This window comes from Sturnus vulgaris, chromosome 2 (genome assembly GCF_052056855.1).
Source record: "Sturnus vulgaris isolate bStuVul1 chromosome 2, bStuVul1.hap1, whole genome shotgun sequence".
Lineage (NCBI taxonomy): Eukaryota > Metazoa > Chordata > Aves > Passeriformes > Sturnidae > Sturnus > Sturnus vulgaris.
Genome location: NC_142244.1, coordinates 119234280 through 119246373, shown reverse-complemented (window position 1 = coordinate 119246373; position 12094 = coordinate 119234280). Strand labels below are relative to the sequence as shown.

Below are 12094 nucleotides of genomic sequence, written 5' to 3'. Positions count from 1 at the left end.
CTTGGGTCCATTCATTGCAAACATTTGACAAGGCTGGAGGACTGGGGTGGTGACTGCTCTCAGGAAAGGTTACTTATTAATACTGTGTCAGATTTCCCGCAGTGACTGTCAGGCCTGCATGGCTGTGAGTTCGTGCTCTTCTCACTGGGGAAATAAGTTCAGCAAAATTAGAAATTTTAGAAAAATCCAGCTAAAAATTCCACTCTCCTTGCACACTCTTTACACACTTCTTGCTCACTTTTTGTACGCTGCTGGCACTCCTTATAAACTCCCTGCACACTCCTTGAAGATCCCTTACACACTTCTTGCACACACCGGACATACTCCTTGCACACTTGTTGCATACATCTTACGCACTTCTTGCACGTTCCTTGCACACTCCTTGAGCAGTCCAGCGCCGAGCAGTTGATCACACGCATTGTACTCTCCTCACACACTCCTTATACACTCCTTGCACACTCCTTGCATCCTCCTTGCACAGTCATTGCACAGCCCTTGCATACTGATTGCATGCTCCTTACACACTTCTTCCACTCTCCTTGCACTCTTTACACACTCCCTGCATACTCATTGCACACCTATTCACATGCATTGCACACTCCTTACACTCTTTACACACTTCTTTGTACAGTCCTCACACACTCCTTATACACTCCCTGCACACGCCATGAACACCCCTTACACACTCCTTGCACACTTGTTACACACATCTTATGCACTTCTTGCACACTCCTTGAGCACACTCCTTGAGCAATCGATCGTCAGGCATGAGCAGTCGAGCACCGAGCAATTGATTATGCTCATTGCACATTCCTTGCACGCCCCTTACACACTTCTTTCACATTCCGTACACACTCCTTACACACTTCTTGCACACTCCTTACTTCTGGTGCACTCCTTGCACACTCCTTGCACACTTGTGGCACATACACTGCACACTCCTTGCACAATCATTTACACACTCACTGCTCACCAGCACACTCACTTGCACACTCATTGCACACTTCGTGAATAATTCTCACATACTTCTTGCACAGTCATTTTCACACTTCGTGCACATTCGCACACTCCTTACGCACTTCATCACTCGGTGCACGATTGTTCATGCAAGAAGTGTGCAAGGGGGTGCAATAAATGTAAAAATGAGTGTTCAAATGAGTGTGCAAGTGTGCAAATGGGTGTTCTGATAAGTGTGTAAACGAGTGTGCAAATATGCGATAATTGTGCAAATGAGTGTGCAAGAAGTGCCCTACGAGTCTGCAGCGAGCGTGCAACGAGTGTGCAGCGAGTGTAGGAGCAATCGAGCACAGAGAGATGGATCAAGGCAGGACCAATCGAGCGCCACTTGACGGGTCAAGGCAGGAGCGGGGACACCTCTCTTCCGGGTGGTGGCAGTCCCACATGGCAGGGTCCCTTCCGCCCTCTGCAGGGGCACGCTGCAGTATCGCGCTCTGCCCACAAGGGGGCGGCACTGCCGCCGAACTCAGCCCAGCACAGACGGAGAAGGGATGGCAAAAAGGAGTCCCAATAATTCAAAAAAATCCTCCTAAACGAATACCCCCAAAAAAACCCGACCAAAACTAAAAAAACTCCTGCCTCTAAACAACGGAAAACAAAAAAAAAACCACCTTAAAAAACCCTAATTACATATTTTTAAAATATTTCATTTATGTTCATATTCATAATCTATACATATTTTATATATTTAATTGCTAATATACTATATAAAATATTATTATATACATATTTTTGTATTACTAAAATTTATTTCTATTTTATGTATATCTATATTTTTATATATTATATATTGTATGTTTCTATTTTTTAATATTGTTTATTCAAAAGCCCTGCATCTAAGCCAATAGAAACAAAAACCCCCTTTATTTTAAACTATATTTAAATATATTTATTTATAGTTTTCATATTTATAGTTGTAATTGATATTTATATATCTATACTATGTATTTTATAGCTTCTCATATAATAATATATACAATATTTTTTCTATTAAATACTGCATATATACACCTAAATTTATATTTTATATAGACTTACATATATTTAGATATGCATATATATTTATAATTTTGTGTCTGTATATATTTATTGTATATTTGTATATTTTTTATGTTTATATTATTTCTAAAAAACCCTGCCTCTTACCAAAGAAAAACAAATATTTATTTTAAACTATACTAAAATATTTTCGTATTTCTATTTTATATTTATACATATTCTTATATATGCATTACTTAGATTATATACTAGATATTCCATAGATTTGCTACTTATATTTCTTTATATTTTACATGTATACAAATGTATTTCTAGTCTTTATATTTTATTTTTATATTAGCTATAAAAACCCCGCCTCTACCCAAATAAAAAGCATTTAAACATTCCTTTTAGACTATATTTATGTATTTTTTATGGGTCTATTTTTCATGCATTCTACACCCACCCCTCCCTCTCAATGTTCTGGCACCCAGCATGACCCGACCCCATGCTCCACTCCCCTGCTCCTCTCCCAGGGACCTTGGGGTGCCCCAAACCACGTCGGAGCCCCCAGTCTCCACACCCTCCCCCTCCGTAGGGAACGGGAATGGGATGGGGAGCACACAGGACAAGAAAGGAACACAAAAGACACACTGGACAGAGAGAAGAAAAGGGCTGGAAGTTGGATATAAGGATGAAAGAGGAACAGCAACAAACTCCAGGACTCTTTATTAGAGTGTGGCTGCTGAACGTCTCAAAAAAAAAACCCAACTCCAAAACAACAGATTGTGCTCACGGCTCGGCCTGGGACTCATCAGTGAACATCTCTCTCTTGCCAGGGTGTCCTAGGGTGATGTTATGGTGTTTCTATCTCCAATCGTGTGTCCTGATTATGTTTGGTATTATGTCCTGTGCTTCCAGGACTGACTCTAAGAGTGAAGCTTTGTTTTGTCTTGTTATCAGCCGGCTCACCTCCCCCATGGTCTATGTTTAGGAGAGGTTTTAGCTCGGTTTGCTTGCTTGCTTGCTTGCCTGCTTGCTTGCCTGCTTGCTCACTTCTGCCTTTTTCTTTCCTTCGCTTTGCCCTTGCTTTCTGCTTATTAGTTAGTTCAGCTAGGCAGTCCAACTTTTTCCCTGGACTGTTTTCTCTTCCACCCCGTCCCCTCCCTCTCCTGGATACCATCTGAACGGACGGGGACCTGGGAACCCCAAAAAACACCGGGAGGCTACACTTTGTCACCTGCAGCAGTCATCCCCAGCGCCAGAAACTAATAACTGAGCGACCACTCGCCAAAGAGACTAAGTTTGTCATCCCTTCAGAACGGTGAAAGAGTTTTTTTGTCAGCTGGTGTTGTCTTTTTTCCCTGTGCTGGGGAGTGTCTTGCTTGTTAAATAAACAGGTTTTTTCTCCCACTCTTCTCCAAGGAAATTCTTCCCGAACCCGGTGGGGTAGGGGGGGAGGAGTCGTGGGGTTTGCTGTCTGGGGGCTCCTTCTGGAGGTTTTCCCCCAAATTTGCCCAAAACCAGAACACAGGGCCATAAAGCCCCCGAGAAAACACGAGGTGAGGTTGATGTGCTCCGGCTTTGCTCCTGCTCAGCCCTAACCCCAGCCCCTGCTGCCAGTGAGCACCCTGATCTCTGAACCTCTTCTCAGCTTGTTTGTACGCTTCCAAATTCCTTCCTCTTTCTTCAAGCTTCATCTGTTTCCTGGCATTGGGAGAATGACAAGTGTTTAGCACAGCGCAATGAATACAACAGTCTCATTTTCAGAAGACACAACTGAACGAGAACCGACAGCAGCACTGCTTCGAGACAATCTGGGCACACGTTTCCCTTCCAGCAATCTGAGTGTTCTTTTGTGTCACGCCTGAAATTCTCAGTTCCTTAGTACTCTGCCCCAGTCCTTCCCTCCCCTCTCAGCTGCCTCACAAATTACACTGGACTAATGTAAGCTCCCGTGGCAGCGATGTCACCAACAAAATGGTTTCGTTACCTGAACGGAAAAGGATGCGAGACCCAGCACTGCAGGCTGAACTGGAGCACTGCTTCAGAACAGGGCACTGCAGGTGGAGGCTACAAGCTTTTCTAAGAGAAACAGTGCCTACCAATGGGGCAGAATGGCGAAATTCATTCCAAGCTTTTGGAGAAAACTTCCCAACTCACAGTAGTAAAATTGAATAGTGCTGGGTAACTAAAACAAAAACGAAAGTCAAACCTAAAACAAAACCCAAACCACTTTTTGAGATTATGCTTGCTTTATACCACTAGGGCTTGCTGTTATTGAAAAACACTAGGTGGAACACTCCTACTGTATGAGAAACACTGACAAATAGTCAAATGCACAGAAAACCAAACACAACCGAAATAGCAGCATTAACACGAAAAAACCCTGCTGAATTAATTGCTCAAATATATATACCGAGCCTTGCTGAAAGGAGTGTCATCAGCCTGGTTTGGTTTCCTCCCTTTAAAGTTTTAAAATAACTGACCTTCAACATCTCACGGAAAAGCATTTCTCTGATGCTACAAAAAAAGCCTTTTCTTACACCGTATTTTAGCCCTGAACTTGCAAAACCCCCCAAACTAACAATTCACCACATATAGCAATGGAGTTATTCCTCTCCTTGAGCACGAGTCAAGCTAAAGCTATGGAGACAAGAAAAAGAAAAGCGACTTCACGAGGTTCCTTTGGACATTACAGAATCGCAGAGAGGTTTTCTATTAGCTCAGCAAAATGCACACCCAGGGTAGTAGATGCTGAACTGCAGCGAAGCCTGGAGAGAAATGCTTTGCTTTCAGAGATAAAAATTTAAATAAATATTTACATGCAACCAGGCGTCTACAGATTGCCTGATCAGAAGTCCTTATGAAGAAAAAACCCCGGGGGTGTCCTCTCAAGGGACATAAGAAGAACTCCTGGGCTGGGACTCAGCCTGGCTCAGCACGGCTCCGCCCACGGCCTGCAGCCCTTCCACATCTTGGCAACGTCCCCACAGAGCCCAGAGGATTCCAGGGCCGAGGTTCACCTTGGCCATTCTCCTGCACTTCAGGGTGCATTTGCTGTCAGACCTGCCTGTGCAGAGCAGCCACACGCCACTCAGTAGTGCTCAGTCTTGTCTCCAGAGCTCTGAATGTCGTATGTGGACCTGCAAAATAACCAGGGAAAGGTACTTGGTTATGCACAGAATTTGACAACACAAAGAGCACGCGTGGATGTCAGAGAGGGCTCAAATCCCATCTCACATCACGAATTCTTTTCATGTGACTCTTTCCCTGCTACTTTCATGCTTTGACACCTCACCCCACTCTAATATTCACTGTCCACACAGTAGTCTATTCTGACCTTCCAGATGTACCTCTTAAAATACTTCCCCTTTCATCCTCTTTCTGTGCTCTGTGTGTGCATCTCCCACAAGCCTTCAATGCTCCCATTCTTGGGCAGTTCTGGCTGAGGGCATAGATGTTTGGGGTCAGTAATGCCCTGGGTCTGAGGTCAGTAAATGCCCATACCCTGAGTTTGGGGTCAGTAATGCCCCTGCCCTGGGTTTGGGGTCAGTAATGGCATGGGTTTGGGGTTAGTAATGCCCTGGGTTTGGGGGTCAGTAATGTCATGGGTTTAGGGCCAGTAATGCCCCTGCCATGGGTTTGGGGTCAATAATGCCCATGCCCTGGGCTTTGCTGGGAGCTGTGTGTGCTGTAGCTTTGGGGAGGCAGGACCTGTGGGACTGTGCTCTTGCTGAGGCTGTGGCTGTGCTGTGCTGTGCAGCTCTGGCAGAGTGCAAACCTCATGCACTGACATCCCTGCTGCACTGGGAGTGCTGGATGAGGTCTGCACAAACCTTGGCTTCCCAGTGCTTTGTGCTGACACCTCTCCTTTTTGAAGCAGCATTTAGCAAGTGGTATGCATTTATTTCTCCAGAGACTGTGGGGAGTGAGCCCTTTGGATTGTGCTGCCTGTGACACTGCTGGCAGGTTTGGGGACTGTTTGATCTGGACTCTTTCTATAACCATGCTTCAGGTAGAAATAGTCATTGTCTCAGAAGAAAGCTGTCAACAAGCTTGTTTTATTTCCTTTGTTTAAACAAATGTTTGTGACAGTCACCTCACCTCCAAGATGCACAGAACATACATATGGATGCAGCCAAAGCAAGGGAAATTATTTCTTGGAGCAGATATTTTTAGGAAAAGGAGCTGATGTATTTGCATGGGACTAAAATGTTTTTCATCTCTCTTGGAGGCTGACCAAAGACCCCAGCCGGAGCTGAGCAGGAAGGACACAGGGTGGAAGAGCTTTATTGCTTTGTTCTTTCTTTTCCAAGCCTCAAGTTAAGATCCTAAATTCCTCCCTTTGCATGTGTGTGCCACGAGGAATGTAGTTACCAAAGTGGTAAGAACATTGATTAATGCTGCCTAGGCTGTTGATAGCACCTGTTTTAGAAAGTGGAAGTTTTTCAGCGTGTATATTCCTGTGTTATAATATCAGAACGTGTAGTCAGGAATTCCAGCGTTTTCCTCATGACTCCTGTTGTGTTGAGTCATCACACAAGCTTCTGTTTGCTCTTTATTATTCATTTATTTCATTACCTTATTTGAAATGACTTGGAAGAAAGTATTTCTATTTCCTAAGCAGTGAGCATCTGCACAGTGCCAGAGGTGAGCTGGAAATACAACAATGACTTGACCAACGAGTTTCAGAATGGAAAAAGTGCAATTAGCAATAGATTTTGCACTGCATGTAGAGCAGCGTGAACAGCTTTGCAATGACTGAAACGTCATCGTTATATCGACATGAAGAACAAGCCAGTATTTACAGGGGAGTCAGTTCTTTGTTGCTTTCTTCTTGGAAGTCCCAGGGCCATCAGTACTTAATAATCTGTGAATAAATAACTGCTGTTTAGCTCATCAGAGATGGTGTTGCAATTCTAACTGACTCTGGATTTGCTGAAAGCTTCTAGATTTAATAGGAAAACTGCAGCTGCAACTACATTTTTGTCTGGGTAATTATTATTGCTTGTAGTAACATGACTGACAGTTTAATACTCACAGTGTTATAGTGTACTTGACTTTGGGGCAGAGCACTGACATATAGGGGTGGGGTCAGGACTCAGGGGTCAAAGGTCAGGATCAAACGTCAATGGTCGGGTCAAAGGTCAAAAGTCAAAGGTCAGGGGTCAAAGATCAAACGGTACCAACCAGTTCAAACCAGTTCGATCTGGTTGAAGCTGGTTCAAACTGGTTCGATCCGGTTCAGACCGGACGAAACTGGACTGAACCCATGTGAACCGGTTTAGACTGGTTGAAACCAGTCTAAATGGAGACATTGTGGGATGGTTCCTATGACTAGAGCACTGGAATGGAAGGGTTTAGGCTTTTTAGGAAAGACAGGCTAGGAAGATGAGGAGGGGATGTAGCCCTGTATGGATATGGAACTCTGCCTGGGGAAGTATGAGGAGCCAGCCGAGAGCTTGTGGGTGAAGATTAAGGGGCGGGCAGTGACAGGGATATTAAAGGTAACAGGAAGGGCTTCTATAGGTATGTTACAAGCAAGAGAGTTGGACCCCTCTCCAGAAGGAAACAGGAGACCTGACTACCCTGGACAAAGAGAATACTCAGGTTCTCAGGGATGTCTGTGCTTCAGTCTTCAATGGCAAGTGTTCCAGCCATGCTGCCCAAACTGAGAAAGGCAAATGCAGGGACTGGAAGAATGAACACCCTGAGCCCACTGAGAGGATCAAATTCAAGACCATCTAAGGAACCTGAATGTACTCAAGTCACGAGACTTGAAGAGATACAACTCCACGTCCTGAGGGAGGTAGCAGAAGTTGCTAAGATATTATCCATAATTTTTTGAAAAATCGTGGCTGTTAGGTAACGTCCCTGATGACTGGAAAAGGGACATATAATCCCCATTTTTAAAACGGGGAAAGCAGAAGACTGGAGAATCACTTCTACCCAGAGCAACTGACGGTGCTGCACAGCCCCGTGTAGCTGCTTCTCCTGGCTGGCTCTACAAGATCCTCCTCTTCCATCACCCTCCTCCTCAGTGGATCCACAGGACAGCTGCTGCCCAGCTCTGGAGGTTGATGGAGATTCCATTTCACGGGCAAAGGAGTGATGAGGATGTGTTGCGATGGTGTGAGACCTGAGCAGGACATACACAAGATGGAATAATAAAGGCTGGAGATAAATCCTGAGCTGGACAGGAAGAATTCAATCTCTCCCAATGGGCATGTGGTTTGGGTTTGTGCTGAAAAGACTGTCGATAACCCCGGGATGTTTCAATCAGTGCTGAGAGTCAAGGCCTTTACTGCTCCTCACACCATCCTGCCAGCAAATAGGCTGGTGTTGCAAGTGGGAGGAGAAAAACTCTTCAGAAGGGCTCAGCAAGGAAAGAGAAGCAGTGGCGTAGTCCTGTATATGAGGGAATGGCTTGGCTGCCTAGGAATTGACAGTGGTAATGAAAGGGTTGAGGGTTGATGGGTAAGAATCGGGGCAATAGCAGATACCAAACTGGGAATCTTCCCAGACACAGAGGGAAGGCTACTAGGCAGATTGGTAGTTCCCAGGGTCCTTTATTCTACCCTTAAAGCAGGGTGCAGTGAAGTTTCCTGGATTGTCCACAGCTTTCCTTCTATGACAAAGTGACATGCTTGGTGGAAGGGGGAAAGGCTGGGGATGACGTTTACCTGGGCTTTTAAGCTTTGACACCATTCCCCAAACTATTGTTGTGGAGAAAGTGGCTGCCCATGGCTTGGACAGGTCCACTGTTCACTGTAAAAAAGGGTCTGGATGGCCAGACCCAGAGGGTGGTAGGGGACAGTTTAATTCAGCTGGTATCCAGTCACCAGTGGAGCTCCTCTAGGCAGCACTGAGACCAGTCCTGTTTCTATCAGTGACCTAGAGGAGGGGACTCTCAGCCAATTTGTAGAGGACCAGATCTGCCAGAGGACAGGAAGACTCTACAGAGGGATTCGTAGAGGCCCAGGAATTCAGCTGTCCCAGGCAGTTCCTGAAACCCTCTACTCCCCTATTCCTCCCTGACTACTCATTCTTACTACAGCCTTTTTCTCAACTGGGTCCAGCACCGCTGCCACCATTGGGACTTGATGCGGATGCTGAAGCACCAGCGGCGTTGAACACGGCGTGTCTGCCAGGCTTTCAGGGATCTCCGAAGGCGGGCATGAAGCTGCCCCAGGAACCTTCCAGCAGCAGTGCTCGTGCTGTATTCCAGCTCCATGGAGCTGCTGCTGCTGCTTTCCAATACAATGGGATTCATGATCACTACTAGTCTAGGGAGCAACCTGGCTATCACCACAGATCTTCTGTGTTGCAGCATCATGGAGCTGTTGCTGCGGCATTGTCTTATGTTCTTATGTTTGATCTCTTCTGTCACCTTGTTCATGTCTGGCCTTGCCAACTCCTCTCCAAGGCACTGGGGACACTCTCTGGCCCCCAGCAGCCTTGGCATAACATGCAAATCAGTGTGGACCACTCTGCCACTCCCCCTGCCCCATCGCCACTGGGCTAGCTGTGCCTCCAGCTCCTTGCGGTGCTCCTCAAAGAGTGTCTGGGAGTCCCGGCAGCTGCGGATGAACCTTGGGAAACGCCTCCTGGAGCTGATGGAACTGCATTGGGAGCGGCCATGGGGCAGCCCCATGTCTGCTGATCTCCGTGCCCTGTCCACGTTGCTCTGCCCCTCCAGCCAGCCTCTCGCTGCACTCGGATGCTTCAAGTTCTGACGGATCCTCTGCAAGAACCACAGACGGATGAGACAAGAGCAGCTCCCCAGAATGCTCCACACTGTCATGCCACTCATGCCACACCAACTCACCCCAAACCTACAGGGGCTGGCCCAGCCCAGCAGATCAGAAGCCACTCACCCATAGACACTTGTCCCGCAGCATGACAGCGACCAGGATGAGCTGCAGCACCACCATCGTGATTGCCACCAGCTCACCCACGGTGAAGATGCTGAGGACCCCCATGGCACTGTCTGTAGCAGTCCAGGTTACCAGCACAGGCTGGTGAGTCTCCCAGAGACCTGCAGGGTTCCAGCGAGGGGAATCCAACCCTGGTGGGATGGCAGAGGCTGAGGCTGTTGTCTGACAAGACACTGACAGATTGCTGTGCCCAGCACTATCTGCTCCTGTGGGGCCCCGTTTATAGGCTGGCAGAGTCCCCTGTGTGACATCATGGAGCAACCAGAGCCCTCTTTGTGACAGTGCAGGGCAGGCAGAGCCCCCTGTGTGTCATCCCAGGGCAGTCAGAACCCTCTTTTGGATACGCAGAAGCCCACAGGAGACCAAGAGAGAGCTCTTGCTGCCTTGGGCACAGTGACCATGCACTCAATGTTGCCCTGCTGAAACCTTCAGGATTCTTTTAAGTCAGTCAGGTTGTAACACTTTCATTTGACATCATGGATCTGTTTTCAGTTGCTGCTGGATCTGTAATTGCTGGGAGCAGGGGGAGATTAACTGCTTCATAAAATATATCTCTTTTGAACAGATGGTTTGTCTCTATTTCATGAGCCTCCATGACACAAGGGCAGTGATCATGCCCTTGTGCAGGGCACTGGTGAGACTGGACCTTGAATCCTGTATTCAGTTTTGGGCCCTGCACAACAATAAAGACATTGAGGTTGCTGGAGTGTGTCCAGAGAAGGGCAGTGGAGCTGGGGAAAGGGCCTTGTGTTTTAACCCCAGCTGGCAATTCAGGAAGGAAAAAAGAGTGAGTAGAAACTCATAAGGTGAGATAATTAAGTAAATAGAAACAAATTCCCAAAATATTGGATGAGAGAAAAGAAACAGAGAAGAAAAACAGATTAAATAAATGTTAACAGTTTCTCTGCACCCAACAACTGATGTGCACTCAAGTCAGACACTCATCATGGAATCACTGACTGGTTTGGGTTGAAAGGGACCTTAAAGATCATCCAGCTTGCCATGGGCAGGGACACCTTCCACTGTCTAAGGCTGCTCCAAGCCCCATCCAATCTGGCCACTAACACTTTCAGACAAGGGCAGCCACAGCTTCTCCATGAAACCTGTGCAGGGCCTCACCACCCCTACAGGCAACAATTCTTTCCCAATACTCCATCCATCCCTGCCCTGTGGCAGAGGGAAGCCATTCCCCCTGCTCCTGACACTCCAGGGCCTTGTCCAAAGTCTATTTCCAGCTCTCTTGAAGTTGGGGACTCTAAGGTCTCTCCTTCTCCTCCCTAGGCTGAACATCTCCAGCTCTCCCAGCCTGTCTCCAGAACAGACAGGCTCCAGCCTTTGAGCATGTCTGTGGCCTCCTCTGGACTCATTCTAGCAGCTCCATATTCTCAAAGACCGAATACCATCCAGAGGGACCTGGACAAATTCAACAAGAGAGCCCGTGGGAATCTCATGAGGTTTAACAAGACCAAGTGCTGGTGCTGCATGTGGATCAGGACAACCCCAAATATCAAACCAGGTTGGGGGATGAAGACATCAAGAAGAGCCCTGGCCAAGACCAACTTGGGGATACTGGTGAATGAGAGGCTGGATATGCCCTGGCCCTGTGTGCTGGGCTGATACCACAGTATGAGCAGCCAGGGAGGGGGGGGATTCTTCACTTCTGCCCTGCTCTACTAAGACTGCACCTGCAGTGCTGCCTGCAGCTCTGGACGTGGAACTGCTGGATAGAGTCCAGAAGAGACCCCAAGATGATCAATAGGATGGAATACCTCTATGCTATGAGGAAAGGCTGAGAGAATTTGAAATGTTGAGCCTGGAGAACAGAAGCTTTAGAGTGACCTAATTGTGGCCTCACAGTACCTGAAGGGAACCAACAAGAAAGATGGAGAGAGACTATCTACAAGGGCCTGGAGTGACTGGACAAGGGAGAATAGCTTCTCACTGAGACAAAGTAGGTTTAGATTGGATATCGGGAAGAAATTCTTCCTCATGAGGGTGGTGAGGCCCTGGCATAGGTTGCCCCAAGAAGCTGTTGCTGCCCCATCCATGAAAGTGTACAAGGCCAGATTGGATGGGGCTTGGAGTAACCTGGTCTAGTAGGTTTCCTTACCCATGGCAGGGGAGTGGAACAGGATGATCTTTACAGCGCCTTCTAATCC

The 12094-nt window shown here is 47.0% G+C and overlaps 1 protein-coding gene across 1 annotated transcript; it reads right to left on the bottom strand.

The window, feature by feature from the left end:
- Positions 1–6038: 6038 nt before the first annotated feature.
- Positions 6039–12046, bottom strand: LOC148225002 (uncharacterized). Its single transcript, XM_088160589.1, has 2 exons — positions 9876–12046; positions 6039–9742 (listed from the first exon to the last, which is right to left on the bottom strand). Exons 1-2 carry the CDS (start codon positions 9978–9980, stop codon positions 9050–9052), a joined length of 798 nt encoding a protein of 265 aa, XP_088016715.1. The 5' UTR covers positions 9981–12046; the 3' UTR covers positions 6039–9049.
- Positions 12047–12094: the final 48 nt, after the last annotated feature.

Bases quoted from the DNA above. Each gene is read 5' to 3' on its own strand.
- LOC148225002 (XM_088160589.1), bottom strand. From the start codon at position 9,980: ATGGGGGTCCTCAGCATCTTCACCGTGGGTGAGCTGGTGGCAATCACG. The intron at 9,743-9,875 runs GTGAGTGGCTTC...TGGTTCTTGCAG, and splicing joins TGCGGGACAAGTGTCTATGG to AGGATCCGTCAGAACTTGAA.